We start from the raw sequence: 17,300 nt of genomic DNA, 5'->3' as shown, positions 1-17,300 counted from the left end.
AAAGGAGGCAATATTTACATTTATGTAAGGAAATTTATATAGTACACCTCTTAAATGTGTTTTGGTAAACTTTAATTTGTTTTGGCATCGATTTTTCTTTTTTTTGGCATTGATTTTTTTATTTTAATTTAAAAGATTGTTTTGGTAGATTTTTATCTGTTTTTAAATTGAAGAAAGCTTTTTTTTATGATGATGTATCTTTTAATTATTTAGCATTACTAATTAATTTTTAATTTTTTTAAATAGTTTAGAATGTTAAAAATTAGATTTAAATAATTATTTATTACGCATAAAATATTTAAATTTTATTTTCGGTATTATAGAAAAAAAAAAAACTAAAAAATTCTCTTCTCAAATACTTTTAGAGAGAGATGTTTAATAGACTTACCATTGAAAGGAGAGAAATTATAGTTACTCTAAAAGGTTGGCAATGTCACTCTAGTCACCAAATAATAAAATTGAAACAAATATTTTCTATAACTTTAGTTTTTAGATTCAAACTTTTCATCTTCTATCAATAGACACTTAGTACTTGTTATATCAAATATTTATATTATAAAAAATAAATAAATAAACTGTTCACGCTCTGAAAGTCCATTAATCCAAATAAAAGAAACACACAATACTATTACTGCTAAAATAAAAACAAAAAAGAATTTATTTGTATTTACAAGAAAAGATGACTACTTGAGTTTGTCAGTGTTTGAGAAGGCCAATACTAATGATGGGCAATTTTCACTTTCCAGGATCACAGGCAGCCCTGCCGAACCTTGATAACCTACCCTGTCCATCACCATTGGTACGGACATAATTCTTGGACTCAAAACTCTTACTATTATTATCATTATTAAGAGTACTAATAATGTTTATATTGCATGAATTAGACACATTAGCTCGGTGAAGATGACATCTGAATGAGCCAGCATGGCTTGTTGGAGAGCATATACAAGATTTTGAATTACTATTATTAATAATCCCAATAGATGATGATGAACCACTTACTTTCTCCTCTTCCATATTCATAAAAATAATCTTCTTCTTCTTCTCTAATGATGATGATGATGATGATGATGCTTTGTAATTTTCTTTACTAATAATCACTTCTTTTGTCACTTTTTCATCACTTTTTTTACTTCTATTACGGCTGTATGTAAGTACATGATCATACACATAACATAAGAGTGAGACAACAATAACAAAAATAACAAAATCTAAATGTATGTGTATATATATATATGTTTAAAATATAGTGAGTGAGTGAGTAATCAACAATATTCTGTTTCATATCCCAAAATAAGGCCCAAAATTTTATGATTCAGTGCCCATATTCACTACATAGTGTCAAGAAAGAATCAGTCAGTTTTTTTTTTTTTTTTGCCCAAATCAAGAATCAAATATGTGAATTTATTTATTTATTTGAAGAAGAAGAATAAGAAAGATTATATATATAAATAAATTTACGTACCAAAGAGGGAAGGGAATGGAGTCATGATGGTTACTATTCTTGAGAACATTGTTGTTGATAATATTTCTTTGATCATCATCAGTAACAACAACAATAGGCATATTTTAGTGTTGATAAAATGGATCAAATGGGTAAGATTTGAATAAGCAGAGAGAGATTTTTGTGACAAGTAGAGAAAACGCTCCTCCGATCGATATCTGATCAATATTATTTATTTCAAATCTGAACGTAATAATATATAACTAGCCTTTCAAATCTTTAGAAATGAAAATCCTAATTATATGGCAGAATAATGAAATTAATTAAATGTATTTTAACCAATGACAGCTTGACAAGCTCATGCATAAAACACGTAAAAATGTGACACGTGTAAGTTGTTAATTAATAATAAGGATAGCTTATATTTTCCACCGTATAGTGGTATAAAAACCCATATACTTGTTGTGATCAGATTCAGAGGGTGGTCCAATCCCATATCAATAATAATAATAATAATTAATTTTTTATCTTTTTCTATCTTATCTAATATCTATCCAATCAAGACTAAAGCAATTTCAATTTAATTATTTATTTTGATTACTGCAATTTCAATTTACTTGTGTACGTGTGTTGTTCTTTTTTTTTTTTTTGTTAAATACTTTGTTTTACATAAAAAGAAAATATTGACCATTTGTTTATAGTTATCTATAGAGAAAAAGTCGTAATTCGTTAGTCTAATTGAATTTTAAAAAAGTTAATAAAACTTTAATGAATGTATTTGTCCCATATTCTAAGCTAAGCTAACTGATAAAGCTTTTCTTTAGTACCAAATGTCATCACACTCTTCCTTTAAATAAATAAATCATCTATTTTTTTTTCTTGAAAAGGAATAAATCATCTATTTTAAGAAACAAATTTAATTCATGAGTACGAGAGACAGAAAAATATACAATTTTCTATCACCAATATAAAATTGGAATTCTCATTTAAATTTTTATTTATTTTATAATATTATTTTTTCAATTATTATACATATATCATTACCGTTTTTGTACCTTGTAAATATTAGGGGGTTTTTTATTTTTACACTTTAAAACAGTTTTTTTTGTATTTTTACGAAATTCTACATAGAAACCCCTATTGTAACTAGTGCTGCAACCTAAATTGCAACTAAAAATCGTACAGAAACCTCTATTGCAACTAGCACTGCAACCACTTTAGAAATCCAAACTGTAAATTTGAAAAAAAAAATTAAAAAAATAATATATAAAATAATTCTCTTAAATATTATCATTAAGTTTTATAATATTGTATGTCTTAATTTAAAAACATATATAATTTTTTACTTATTATATAATTTATCTTTTATATTCATAATTTTATTTGTTTTTAAATAGGTGATATGGGAGCTGCCTTGACCCCTTACATATAATTTTGTAATTTTTTTTTTTAATTTTTCTTTATAAATTTATATATTGACTGTCTTTAATTGTATTATTATATATTATTATTGCCCCTTTTATATTTTGTGCTTGTTTTTGTGAAATATAGGAGATGTGAATATGGACAGCACTCCCGACTGAGTTTCCATCTATAATTCTTATAATTAGCATAATTTTTAGAGATATATAAATATTTCCAAAAAAAAAAAGAAGAGTGAACACCTAACTTCTTAACATTCATATCCTCCTAAGACACAACTTAATATTATAAACATCAACTTCTAAACATTTTATAAATTTTCGAACAATTTCAAATAATTTATTGAGTCTAAGCAAATCTATCATTGTATGAGTGTTTTGATCATATTGATTATTTTCTAATAAAATTTTTTGATTTTTTGATTTGTTTTCAGTTTATTCATATTCGTTAGCTTTGGTGACGGCTATCAACAATGGGGAGATGTATTTCAACAAGTTAGGAGCGTTGTTTGAAGATGTTATAGCTTTATTGTCTAAATTTTCGGGGGCAGTTTTGTCCCATGTGGCTCGCTCTGAGAATTTAGCGGCCCATAGCTTGGCAAAGCATGCTCTGCGGTTAGACGATGAGCTATCCTGGTTCGAGGAGGTTCCAGCGCCGGTGGCGGACGTGGGCATCGTAAATTCATGAGTGATTTTAATCACTTTGTCAAAAAAAAAAAAAAAATCTATATGAGTAATTATATTTACACAGGTGTCAAATAATTTTTTAAATTTATTGTTTTTGATATAATAAATTATTTAAATAAATAAAATTTGTTGGATGTTCTTAATAACTCTAATGTACATTATCAATTATTTGATTGCTCATAAATATGAATATAAATGTGCCAAAAATAGAAGAGATGCACGATATAAAGATATTTATTTGTCCCGGGATATTTTCAGATATTTCATTGGGAAGAATTTCCATTATTTATGGTAAGTAATTACCATGTAATCACATGCAAACAATACATTTTCGAAAAGTAAGAAAATATTTATTTTCATAAAACATTTTTTCTTCACTTTTTTACATTATTTATTAAATTAAGTTTGTTCTTTTAATATAATTTTTTATTTTATCTTCATTATTTTACTTCAATAAGTTTTCATGTACATTTATAAAGTTAAAAGGAAAAGTAGAAACAAAGAATAACTTGCTAAACTCAATATAATCACACTAAATTAACAATATATATATATAATTATGGACAAAATCTAAACATATATATATGAACGAAAAAATTTTGATAAAAAAATTAAGTTAATAGAGAGGAGAGAGGCATAGCATTTTCACCCAATTCTTAAGGGAAATTTGATTTTCTATGCTTAGAAAATCAAAAAATTTGATTTTTAAACCAAAAATTTAAAACCTAAAAAAACTATTCCTTTTTTTTCAAAACCCCAAAAATACCCCCCTCATTATTCTCAACCATCTCTCTCTCTTCCTCCTTTCTCTCTCAAAGCAATCCCACCCGAAACCCAACTAAGAAAGCACCAAATCCAACCGATCCACCTCCGGCGTTCCACCCAAAACGCCGATCGACCACCACCCACGGTGAACCACCGCACCCACGGTAGACCGCACCCACCCACCGACGGTAGACCGCACCCACCCACCCTAGATCGCACCACCGCCCCCACCCACTTCCTGCGATTTTCTCTGAAACTTTTTTTTTTTTTCCTGCGATTTGAGAGAGGGAAGAAGACAAAGGTCCGATGGTCGGACCTTGGGGTCCGATGGTCGGACCCATCGGACTCCCAAGGTCCGACCATCGGACCTTTGAATTTTTTTTTTTTTTTTTTTTCTCGCGATTCCTGGAGAGAGAGGAAGAAAGGGTCGATGGTCGGACCTTCGGGTCCGATGGGTCCGATGGTCGGACCCATCGGACAAGGTCCGACCGGCTTTTAATTTTTTTTTTTTTCCTGCGATTTGAGAGAGAGGGGAAGAGAGAGGTCCGATGGTCGGACCTTGGGGTCCGATGGGTCCGATTGGTCGGACCCCATGGTCCGACCATCGGACCTGGGGTGTGGGATTATTGGGACCGGCTAGATAGAGAGAGAAAGAGAGATAGTTTTAGTTTGGGGGTATTTTTGGGGTTTTGAAAAAAAAGGTATAGTTTTTTTAGGGTTTTAATTATTGGTTTAAAAATCAAATTTTTTGATTTTCTAAGCATAGAAAATCAAATTTCCCATTCTTAATTATGGTTGTTATAAAACGACAAAAAGTATCATTATTTGCTCAAACAAAGAAGAAAAAGAGAAAGGTTTTCACTAATTAACTTGATGGTTGTTACTTAATCCTAATTATTAATTTTGTAATGTGCCTTTCATCACTTTCATAAGTGAACCAACTTTTACATAACATGCAAACCCAACTTTAACAAAAGAAACATATGGTGGGATCTATGATTGATTATCTATAAATATACCAAAGCAACAATATGGGGTGGGATCTATATATATATACATTTATCTCAAAAGCATCAAAATTTTATAAACATATAATTTATGTGTAGGCTATATTTGTATGTATTTTGAACTCAAAATGGAATCTCTAATAACCAATAATTTTCAAGAAAATAATATCTATCACTATCAGTATCAACTACTGAAAACTTGATCATCATTCTTTCACATATTGTTTTTTTTTTTATTTTCCTAATTTACAACATACCTAAATTTATGTACACATATAAATCTAGCTTTTGAAATTGAAATAGCCTTTTTCTCATCTTTTGTTGATAGTCTACTGTGGAACTAACACATATATGAATAGAGAAGACTATATATATAGTACTGAATTTAATAATAATTGAAATACTTTTCTTTTTCAGATGGAAGAAAATATTCACACCACACATGATGAGATTCCACTTTTTCTTTTTTCAGCCAATTTCCATTGTAACCACAACTCATGTGTGAGACTATAGCTTTGTTACAACCACTCTCAACTAAAAGAAAAGCTTTTTAATTTTTTTTTTGTTGAGAAATAAAGAAAAAAAGATAATTGAAATAATAATTAAACCCCACATACCATACATGAAAGAAAAATACTTTTCCCTTCTTTTTACAAAACACTTTATATTAATTAACATTGTCTCTCCTCTATTTCTCTTTTGTCACATTAAAAAGATCCAAAAGATACATACCCAAAAATTAACCAAAAACCAAATTAAATATACTTCAAGATCAAGTACCACCTTCATATAATAGTGTCACTTAATTAAAATGACTAGTAATTAAGAATATTTTTTTGGTCTTACAAACATCACCATATATATGCCATGTCCCACACCCCACCAAAAGGTCCAATGGAAGGAACACATTTACACATTAAAAAAAAAAGACCCAAACATCACATTCTCTCTCTCTCTCTTCTTATCTATATGTACGTAGTACTACTAGTCTACTATAGAATTATATTGTCAAAGCTTCACGCAATGCAAGTAGGCAACAAGCAACTTGAGAAGAAACTCAGCCCTCTCTTCTGCAAAAAAAGACATTAAATATTAATACATATATACTATACATTACACATTTTATGGTAAAGTGGGCCAAAAATAAAAAAAGAAAAAGAAAAAAGGAAGAACTTTATAATAAGAAAAATGCAATAGTGTAAATAAAGCTTTATAATTTTAATTACCTTTTTGTGTTTTTTGAAGAGGAGTTCGGGTGAGATTCTATAGAGGTCTTCATCTACTGGCTTAGGGGTTGGCCTTGGCATAGGAGGAGCAATCTCTTTCAACTCATCACTTACCCAACTTTGGTACTCATGTTGTTTGGCCTCTTTTTCATGGCATGAGTCTCGAGCTTTGGTCTATAAAAAAAATCATATATAGAAATTTAATCACACACCAACACAATATATATAAAGAGATATATACTAGCTAGCTACTAGGCCTTTCTCAACTATCAAGAATATAACTTTATTTTCTTCTTTTTGTTATCTACACTATTGACTCTTTAGCAATAATAAAGCAAAATTGCAAAAGCTAAACTCATGCAAATCTCAAAGAGAGTCATATTTCCATTATTGAAGCCACTAAAACTGACTTTTTTTTTCTGGGCAAATATTAAAACTTTATTTCTAAAGAAAATTTCAAGAAATAAAAACATCACATGATATGACATAACATAAATATAAAATCTTGATGATGATATTGATATACATGATGGTGTAAGGGGGAAAACGACATCATTTTGAGTGATTATTTTTAGCTTACCCTTCTACGAGGAACGACAATCATTGCAGGTGTAACGACATCATTCTCATACAAATCCCCTGTTACGTACAAATCACGATCTTCAGAGTAGCTATAGCGTAGTAAGCCAGCTTGTCTAGCTGACTCAAAACACTCAGTGAATGGAACATTGTCGTTCCAATCCCAACTCCCAAACGCAGGCAAATGAGTCCTTCTGTAGTCCTGTAATTCCAAACCAAACAGAAACAACTTACATCATTAGTCCCACATCGGTGAGATACGGTAAAGTTTCACTCTTTATAAAGAAAAACTTAAAGAAAACGAAAACTAACCAACTAAAACTTACTTCCATATCAAATTTTTTTTGAATGAGCTCCTTTCAAAGAGAGAGAATACAGAAAATGTGTTGTCTTTCTTTGTTTTCTTTCTAACCTGTGGTTGTAAGCGTGGGTTTTTTTGAGCCAATTTAAAAAGAATGGTGAAGAGAGAGAAAAAGAGTACAGTAAAAAAAGAGGAGTAGGGATTCAAAGCTAACTTAACTGGTAGTGTGGAATAGGTAAAAAAGAAAGTAACCACAGATAACGAAGTATCACTAGTAAGAGACAGAGGGACAAAGAAGTAAGGTAAGAGAGAGAAGAGAGAAAAGAGAGTATATATGTATCTTTATTATTACCTTTTATCAGGGCTTAATAGCTTTCCCCTACTTTGTCTCTCTTCAGAGATAAATATATATATATATATGTATATTCCAAAGCAACTACATAAAAGTCTTTCATTCATTCTTCTCTCTCTCTTTCAAGCTCAGCTTCTTGGCTTGTTGTGGGGTTTCTTTCTTTCTTCAATCTCGAAGCCACACCTCCTCTCCCAGGGTTAAAATAGTAATTAGCAACTGTGAATATTAATGCTACTGCAGTGTAGTTTAATATGGAATTTCAAAATTTTAATTTAATAATTAATACGAGAATTGTTAAAGGTATTATTGGTGGCTAATATTTTTATTACTGTCATACTTCTGTTGATGTAATGAGAACTCTTATAACTTAAGAAAATAATTTTTAAAAAATATCGTTAACTAATTATAAGTGTCACTTATAAAAAGTATTGAGCATCACTGATATCCAACAATAATACTAAACTAATATTAATACTCGCACTTAATATGATGTATATGATAAAATATATTTTAAAAGTAAAATATATTTTTGAAGCTATGGATTGAATGGGCTTTAGGCATAGTTCTAACTTGTCTTAAATTAAGTCTAAGGTTGTTAATTTTTTTTTTGAATTATGAAGATTATTTGATATAAAGATTTTTATTTAATTTTATTAATACGTAAATTATCTATGTACCAAATTCTACTCTTCAAATTTTAATATCTACAAAATTATATCTTCTAAATTTTAACATATACAAAATCATGTCTTTCATACTTCCCTTAATAAAATTACTCAAAAAAAAAACTTTAAATTCAATAACTTCATTAATTTAGTTCCTTTTTAAATTTGTGGGGCAAAAATTTACAAAATTATATCTTTTAAATTTTAACATGGCTTTCATATTTTAATAAAATTAGACTAAAAAAAACTTTAAATTCAATAACTTCATTAATTTAGTTCCTTTTTAAATTTGTGGGGCAAAAATCTAGATAAATGCAACATGGTCATGTCATAGTAATTAATGGTGTTATTTTAACCAAAGCTACCTAGGTAGCTCTTATTATTTTTGCTTTTCTTTTTTCCTTTCTCTTCTTTTAACTTGGCACACGAGTAAGTAAACAAAGGAAGCAAATAGCCAAGAGCAGAGAGAGAGAGAGAGAGTCATTTAATTTTGGGGTTAAAAGAAAAGAGTAGCTAAGTATGGTCAGAATCTGAGGTGTCAGTTGTCTTTGGTCAACTTAAACAGTGTGCAATAATATTGTATTCCATGTTAAATTCGGTGTCTTTTCAACACTTAATTAATATTGTATTCCATCAACTAACCCTAAAATCAAAGTTTTGTTGTTTGCATTTAATAAATAAAAATATACGTCTTAAAATCTTACCCGTTTTTCTATTCTCCCCATGTTGTAGACAGTTTCAGACAAATTCTGCTCACTTTGGGTTTTGAGCTTTTTATTTATTTTTTATTTTTTTTGGATAATTGTGCTTTCAATGTTTTTTTCTTTGTTATTATCGTTATCATTGTTTTATGAAAATTAGAAATTCAAATCTTAAACTAATTAGGTTAGGAGAGTGTGAGATACTGTTTGTTTGGAATTGCAAACACAAAAACTAACCTGACACAAGAATTTATGTAACACAATATTAATTTAATTTTGCAATTACCCAATCTCAATTAATTAGTTTTCCAAATGCAATGAAAGAAATATATTGTACACTGTTAATTTTAAAATGTTATTTTTATCAATGATAATGGATATTTTTTTGTCAATTTTTCTTTTTAAAAAAACAAATTAAGATGTATAATAGAATAAAAAAAAATACATAATGTATTAAGAAATTATTTCATTTTATTTTATTTTATTTTATTTTTTAAATTTATAGTTTATGTAATTGCTCCAATAGTTTCTCGGGTAATTTTTATGTAAGTATAAAAAAAAAAAAACTCTTAATTTATTTAAATTATATAAAGCTTAAGTTTATTTTATTTAAAATAAGTGTGACTGTAATATTGTACACATATATTTATTTAATTGATCATAAAAATGAGCTTATAAACAAGTTAACAATACGAGTTAAACATCATGCACTAATTAGTTGATGATGCTAATTAAGTTAACCTAAAATTTAATATGATCGATCTTTTTAATTATAAACGAGTCACTTTCAATGGTCTGTTTATAAATAGGACCTGCACGTTCAATAAATTATGTTAAGCATTTTCCTTATTATACACAATAACACGTGAACACAAATATTCACTATATTAATCCAAAGTCAGGTTTTTTTTTTTTTTAAATGGAGAGGGGCTCTACTTCTTATGAGATTCTTGATGAGTTTTCACACCATTTGATTATCTGGCATATGCAATTCAAGTACATATATCTTCCTCCTGCAACCCTTATACTATATCTACTTTTCATGTATTGCTTTTTGCCCTATATTCTTATTATATCGTATTCTTTTTAGTACTTTTTTTTCTAAATAAAATATGAAATTAATCAATTTACAGAGGGGCATGCAGTTCAATATTATTGCTTTGTTGTTCTTCAATGAACAAAAATATATGTATATGTAGTAAAGACATGTGAATGAGAAAATCTTGGTCAAACACCATTTTAAGCAATTGTCTTCAAAATTAATCTGGCCTATATATAAATTTCTTCAAGGTTAATTACTTCCTATTATTACAAATGAAAGTACGTACGTACCATATTATACATCTTATGTGTATGATATTGTATTATATGTACATGTTATGTATATACACATGCATATATATATATATGACACTCTCACGAATCAAAAGCTTGTATATATGAAGTTGTTTAAATTGGAGTTTTTTTGAGACAGTCTTTTACGAAAATGACTGGTCATTTTTTGAACGACTGTAAAAAAAAAAATAAAAATAAAAAGTGACAGTTCAATATATGTGCTGCGGACTGTGATTCTTTATTTGATGCAGCTCTTTATTTATCATGACAATTTGTCGTATACTATCTTTCTTACAAACGAGTTGTCGTTTTTGAATCTTATTCTCTTCTTTATTCCCTCATAATAATGAAAGTGATCATCACAATTCACAATAACTAAAATATTATTCATCATTTGTACTATTATTATTGTCATTTAAGTTTTTTTGGTATTGCTTTTCTTGCAAGGTTTAACTTTGAATATAATTTCCCTCTTAACATTGTGTCTTGTTTCATTGTGCAATTATGAGGATTTTGTTTTGTTCTTTTTCTTCTTGTTTGTTAAGGTATCATGTGTTCTGAGATTCCAAATATATTGCTTGTTGAAAACTTAACCTAGTCCCAATTAAGTAGTACTGATGTAGTACTCAATAAGAAACAAGAGGTATCTAAAAAGCAATATGCTAAATCTCGTTTTTATTGTATAGTGTAAATTTAGCAATTAAATTCCTTTGAAATGATGCCAAAAACTACTTGTGAATTTTTAATAGCTTAAGTGCACTCTAGCTCAAATAATAAAATGTAATTGTAATTAATTAAAGCCTTGAACCCATAAGTGATTCATCATGACCAAAAGTTTGCCTAATACATATTTTTCTTATTTTTATATAAACGTAATTGAATATAGCAAATTAAATAAATAAATATGTGATTCTTCTGTTCCATTTATAAAATGCTAAGTAAAAAATTTGTCACTTTAAATCATTTGATGTTATAGTTCATATCTGTTAAGTTTGATAGCTCAAATACATTTTTGAATTACATAAGTTGGGATTCGATCCCAAGACCCCTAACACATGCATCTCAATAACTCCTATTATCACTTGAGTGATTAAACAAAATATTTTTTTTAAAAAAAATAATTAATTTTAAATAATATAAATATACTACAGTTTTCTCTTGAAGATTATTCTCACTTAAGGGCTCGTTTGGAATGCCGTATTAGGTCGTATTGTATTGTATTATATTAAATTGTATTTTATGCAATATTTTTATGTAAAACTATATGTGGTATTAACTTTTATATACACTTAAATATATAATATTTTAGTATAAATTAAAGTTTAACATAGTATTATATAAAAATATGATATATAATCCAATTTAATATAATACAATACAATACAACCTTATACGACGTTTCAAACGAACCCTAAATCTATTAATCAATGCAAGATTTTTCATTGACTCGGGCTTTATTCACTACAAGAATTACCATAAATACCGTTCATTAATAAAGAAAAATTAAATCTCATAATCATTATAAAATAAGTTTTAGAGAACGGAAGAAATAGACAAACAATCATATTATTTATTGGTAAAAATCTACTTCACCACATTATGAGCTACAAAATTTAAATTTAAGTTGTGAGGTTATAAATGAGACTAACTTTACAATCCAAAGTCTTTAGAATATCTCTCTCAACCGTTTAATCCATAAGCATATTCATTGTACGTTCAACATTTGTAGGCCATGCCATACTCAAAGTTAAATGGGCCCATTCGAGATAGGCTAGGATCTAGTTTCAAATCATGAGCACTCAAATTGGGCCCATTCTGGGCTTGGCCCATGAATCTCACATTATGTAATGTCAAACACCACTAACAAGGATTTACCATGCAGAGCTAAATTTGCAATTTGCCAATCTCTTTGACTAATGTAATGGCTTCCACTAATTTTAGCTTTTGGTAGTGAAGTAATCCTATTAACAATATGCAGCGGTATTAGTGTTTCACAATGTGTTTTGATTGCAATACCATTCAGTTTGTTATGGTGTAAAGAAGTTCTACTAGTTTATGTTAATCCCTTTTACATTTACATTTTAATGTTAAAATAATATTATAAAATATCTAAGTGGCATACTTAAGTTTAAGTTTGCATCTTTACTGTTGGAAATTCAATCCAAACCCAATCTCAAATCCAAACACGAACAAACACAATTCGAACAAACTGAAAGGAAGTAAAACAATAAATAAAAGATATATACACCGAACTATAGAGATTCACACTTCCTTTAAAATTAGTTGAAGAGTCTATTCCTTTCTTCTGAACTCCCAACAATATAGATTCAAATTCTTGCACTATCATGATTCAAGTTTACTATTACAAAACCAGGTGACTAAACAAGTTGCCTAAGAAAACTCTCAATTTCTCTCTATGCTCTCTCTCTTTCTCTAACTATAATTTTGGGTTCGAGAAATCTCTTAGTTTAGCTTATCTCCCAACTAAGTTAGGAATCTTTATGTATAGACCATAGTTAGTGGGGCTTTTAAAAGCTATTTTTGGGATTCTAAAACTTCAAAAATACTTCTGTTGTTAGTTGGGTAACTAATAAATTTAAACTTTTAGCTCTAAAAAATATTTTTAATTTTAACAGAAACTAACTTTAGTAGCTTTCTCAAGAAAATTTCTTGAGAAGTTAAAAGCAGAAAGAAGAATTTTAACCAAACAAGACTTAAGCGGACTAACTTCATAAGAGGAGACACAACGGACTAACTTCATAAGAGGAGACACAACAGACATAATTGCAAATTAACAAACCAAAAAATCAAGAACCTAACTAAAGAAGAATGATGTGGTACATAGACAAATTGGATGTGATGCAATATTTACATTACTAAAACAATATAAATAAAAAATTACATCTTTACTATTACATTGACTATTAATATTAAATTAACTATGCTTAATATTAAATTACATTTGTAAAATTGACTATGCTTACATTGTCAAACTCCATACTCGTTTGAAATATAACTATGTATAAGAGCTGTTGGAAATATTGTGAATATTTTAACAAAATATATAAGTGTCTTAGTGTGTGTGAGTTGGAAAGAGTCTCACATGGGATATGGGTATAAAGAGTGCAACTTTGGCATTTGGGTTTGGGCCCCAAGGGGTACCCAGTTTTGTGCGAATGGGTTTCCGACTGCTTGCACACTCCTGGGCAGTGCCGCGAACGTCTTAAAGAGAGCGACTTAGTCCGCGACTCAACCCGGAATTCTTCATTCGGTAATATCGTTCCTCTTTTATTTTGCTAGCAGTTTACTCAACAAGAGCTCCCAACAATTCTTTCAAACTCTTACATTTTTTAAAATTATAAAGAAAATGGTATAAAAAATAACTTCATCAGCTCTTTAAAATAGAAATTTTTTAATTCATCTCCACATATAGAGAGAAATTTTAAAGCTTCTTCATATATTTTTTAATAATCTTTTTTTTTCTCTCTCCTACTAATTAACTTTTTTTAGTATTTTTTCTATTTTTTTTAATTTAAGTAATTAAATATGTAAAGATAAAATATTTTATTTGATGTAGAAAATAAAATTAAGAGACTATTGTATGATGTAATGTAAAATAGAGAAAGTAAAATTTTAGTAATCTATTTTAAAGAATAGTATAGAAAATTTATTTAGAGTGCCCTAAATAATGTGGATATTCAATGACTATGGGGGGCAATTGATCATAAATTCTTAGTTCTTAATCCTTTTTTTTAAAAAAGAAAAATATAAATTCTTACACGGGTTCCCATTAATTTTATTTGTTAGGTTTTTTTACAATACTTTCTTTGGTATATATTATATAGTATTACAATTTTAATAATTTTAAATCATATATATTTTTTATACATTTAAATTTTGACTCTTGTAAAAATTTATGGTCCTGCACGCCACACTAACATAAAAGAATGCGTTTGTATGGGGAATTGGGGATTCACCCAAAATAGTTATAATTCCACTAAAATAAACACTTTGAAGATTTCATTAAATTTATAAAGTTATGCCGACTTCAAATTTTAATTTATTTAATATAAATGTCGTATTGTATTAAATAATAAAAAATATTATATTTAAATAAAATTTTATATTATATAAATTCTTATGACTATAAATTTAATACATGTGAATTGTATTATTAAATATTTAACAAATAATATGTATTAGTTTGTATTATAATATTTAAAAAGAATTCGAATCCCAAATTTCAAACCCAAATTTAAACTCGAACTTCGAATTTGGACCTAGACTCTAGACTTAGCCTAGCCATAGTCCCGAACCTCAAAATTCAAACCTGACCCTCGACTCTGGATTCGGCCGGACCCGAACTCCAAACTTGGACCCTAATCCTGGACTGAACCCTAAACTCGACCCAAGGGTCCGAGTCCAAAGTCATGGTTTAGGTATTGGGATTGGAGTCAAGTTTATAGTCAAGAAAGATAATATAATTTACACGTCTATTAATACAATATAATACCAAACACAATACTATAAAATACAATCCAGATGTCAAACAAGCCCTTATTGAATATGTTTTTATTTACTTGTTTACCAAACTAACCAAAGATCAATCGATCACTAATGAAAGTTATATATTTAGATAGTATTTGTTTAATCTTTTACTTTATTTTCGGAACTCAAATCGCTAGCTAAGTCAATTAGTTTATCACAAGTTAATCTTGTCTTACTCTGTTCATCTCCATAGATATAACTCTGTTATTAACAACAAAAGATAAGTTATATATATAGGTCCAAACTGGTATGATTTCGTACTTTTAGTGTATTTTTGTTTTTAAATGAGTTGTATACAAACATAAGACAATACTATACAACCGTATATAACAATCACCATATCCCAAAAGGTCAAACTCACTCACTCATTATTATTATTATTATTATTATATATGGTTGGGATATTATTAATAAATTTAACACACAAAAAAAGAATAAGTTCCCGTGACCCTTAGCTAGCCTAATAGTGCCAATTCTCATTCACGGGTTTTCAAACTTGTGGTTTACAATCTTTCCAATCTCTCTCCTCCCTACACTACACATATATAAATACACTAACATCAAATTAATTGAACAATACTATCAAAGGAGTAAGTTAATAATAAAGAAGAGATAATTTTTTAAGATATGGAGATGAAAATGGCAACAATGGTGATTATGGCAATAGTACTTATTGTGTCATCTATGTTTGAAGTGTCTAGTGCTGCAGGCATATGCAACATGAGTGAGGATGGCCTCAACACTTGTCGACCGGCTGTCACCGCATCTAACCCCGTTCCCCCTACCCAAACCTGTTGCGACGCTTTAAAAAGCGCCGATTTACAGTGCTTCTGTGATTACAAAAATAGCAGCCCTTTCCTACTCAGTGCTTTTGGCATCGATCCTACTCTCGCCATGCAACTACCCGCTAAATGCAACATTCCATCTCCTCCTAACTGTTAATAAGGTATTACTGGTAAAATTTAATATCGAGTCTTATTTATTTTGTTGCCCAAATCTTTCTGTAATTTTTTGTGGCAAAATTTTTTATAGAGTTATTTTGTTGCAATTAAATTTATATGTCCCAAAAATTCTTAGCTAGGCAATCATTTTACTACAATATTAATTTTTTTGTTGTTACCAACTTCAGGATTGATGTTGCATCAAAAATGAATTATACATGAATTTTCAAAAAACTATCAACTGCAACGAAAAAGACAATGTTGGAATTTTTTTCACCAAAAAATTTATATAGAAATTTAAGTGCAACAAAAAAATTAATTTTTACACAAATTTTTGTATAGAATATTAAGTAATATAGTGCAAAATTGGTTTGTTGAATTGTGTTTTGAATGATTTCAGGTGTGTGAACAAGACTGTAGGCCTTATGTACCGTACGTGGCTTGGTGTTGAATTATTATTATTATCTCATTTGGTTTTATGATATGTAATTTGAATTGTATTAATTTCTAATTGTGTGCGTGTGAGTGTGTGTTTGTAATATGTAATATTCTGCTTTACATACATAGAAATGCCAAGATTTCTACGTTGTAATGTGTGAAATGACTATCTTATCACTTAATGAAAGTTATCGTTTGTTATGAAATGCAATCAATTTGGCCACAACTGCCATTTTTCTTCTTATAATTATAACCAGCCGAATAGATAAAATTTTGAATAATGATAATAATAATAATAAAAGTTTATATTTCACTGACATTTAATAATAACTAGTGGGTGACTATTTTGGATTTACATACAAAAGATAACATTTTCTATATTAAATTATAATGTTTTTTTGAGGGGATAATTAATGATTTTATTTATAAAAAAAACCATCCAAATATGCAAGTTTATGCATATGACTCATATTCTAATATAATGCTTAAGCTTCTTTTTTTCTTTTTTGGTTGAAATATATAATGCTTAAGCTTCATGAAGGAGACCACTCATTTTCATGTTCTTTAGATAACAAAATAGTGATTTTCTTCTTCGACGACTCGTTGTTGATGTGTTGTTGGAGAAGACAAAGCCACGAGTGTGTTCAGTTGTTTCCTAGTACAAAAATATCAATGAAGCATGAAATTTTGTACATGTAAAAAAAAATGTAGAAATTTTACCATAAAAAAAGATTCTACTTAATTGTATAATAAATTTTTTTCTTACAAAATAATATTATGTGTAAATTTCACTTTTTTTTTTCTAGCTACTTGATAGAATACCTTGGAGTTTTTCTAGGATACCTTCACAAATTCATCTCTAAATTTTGTTTTTCTCAAAAACTTCAATA

General features: G+C 28.5%; 2 protein-coding genes and 2 long non-coding RNA genes across 6 annotated transcripts; 1 reads left to right on the top strand and 3 right to left on the bottom strand.

Annotated features, from left to right (window-relative positions):
- Positions 1 to 563: 563 nt before the first annotated feature.
- LOC115714644 (uncharacterized) lies at positions 564 to 1,740 on the bottom strand. The gene is made up of 2 exons (XM_030643391.2): positions 1,466 to 1,740; positions 564 to 1,144 (listed from the first exon to the last, which is right to left on the bottom strand). Exons 1-2 carry the CDS (start codon positions 1,564 to 1,566, stop codon positions 736 to 738), a joined length of 510 nt encoding a protein of 169 aa, XP_030499251.2. The 5' UTR covers positions 1,567 to 1,740; the 3' UTR covers positions 564 to 735.
- A 3,070-nt stretch (positions 1,741 to 4,810) lies between these two features.
- On the bottom strand, positions 4,811 to 5,102 carry LOC133037408 (uncharacterized). Its single transcript, XR_009687526.1, has 2 exons — positions 4,907 to 5,102; positions 4,811 to 4,875 (listed from the first exon to the last, which is right to left on the bottom strand). It is a non-coding gene; the product is annotated as an uncharacterized LOC133037408 (long non-coding RNA).
- An 869-nt stretch (positions 5,103 to 5,971) lies between these two features.
- Positions 5,972 to 7,809, bottom strand: LOC115715218 (uncharacterized). Of its 3 annotated transcripts, none has more exons than XM_061114640.1 (5): positions 7,783 to 7,809; positions 7,456 to 7,541; positions 7,131 to 7,331; positions 6,551 to 6,724; positions 5,972 to 6,394 (listed from the first exon to the last, which is right to left on the bottom strand). In XM_061114640.1, exons 2-5 carry the CDS (start codon positions 7,459 to 7,461, stop codon positions 6,341 to 6,343), a joined length of 435 nt encoding a protein of 144 aa, XP_060970623.1. In that variant the 5' UTR covers positions 7,462 to 7,541; positions 7,783 to 7,809; the 3' UTR covers positions 5,972 to 6,340. The 3 variants fall into 3 exon arrangements, with proteins under 3 accessions (XP_060970623.1, XP_060970625.1, XP_060970624.1); XM_061114642.1 differs by lacking the exon at positions 7,783 to 7,809 and adding an exon at positions 7,650 to 7,668; XM_061114641.1 differs by lacking the exon at positions 7,783 to 7,809 and adding an exon at positions 7,645 to 7,663.
- Positions 7,810 to 14,922: 7,113 nt separating this feature from the next.
- On the top strand, positions 14,923 to 16,621 carry LOC115711929 (uncharacterized). The gene is made up of 2 exons (XR_004010757.2): positions 14,923 to 15,977; positions 16,373 to 16,621. It is a non-coding gene; the product is annotated as an uncharacterized LOC115711929 (long non-coding RNA).
- The last annotated feature ends 679 nt before the right edge of the window (positions 16,622 to 17,300 follow it).

Source organism: Cannabis sativa, chromosome 4 (assembly GCF_029168945.1).
Source record: "Cannabis sativa cultivar Pink pepper isolate KNU-18-1 chromosome 4, ASM2916894v1, whole genome shotgun sequence".
In the NCBI taxonomy this organism is placed as follows: Eukaryota; Viridiplantae; Streptophyta; class Magnoliopsida; order Rosales; family Cannabaceae; genus Cannabis; species Cannabis sativa.
This window is presented reverse-complemented; position numbering and strand designations above follow the sequence as displayed.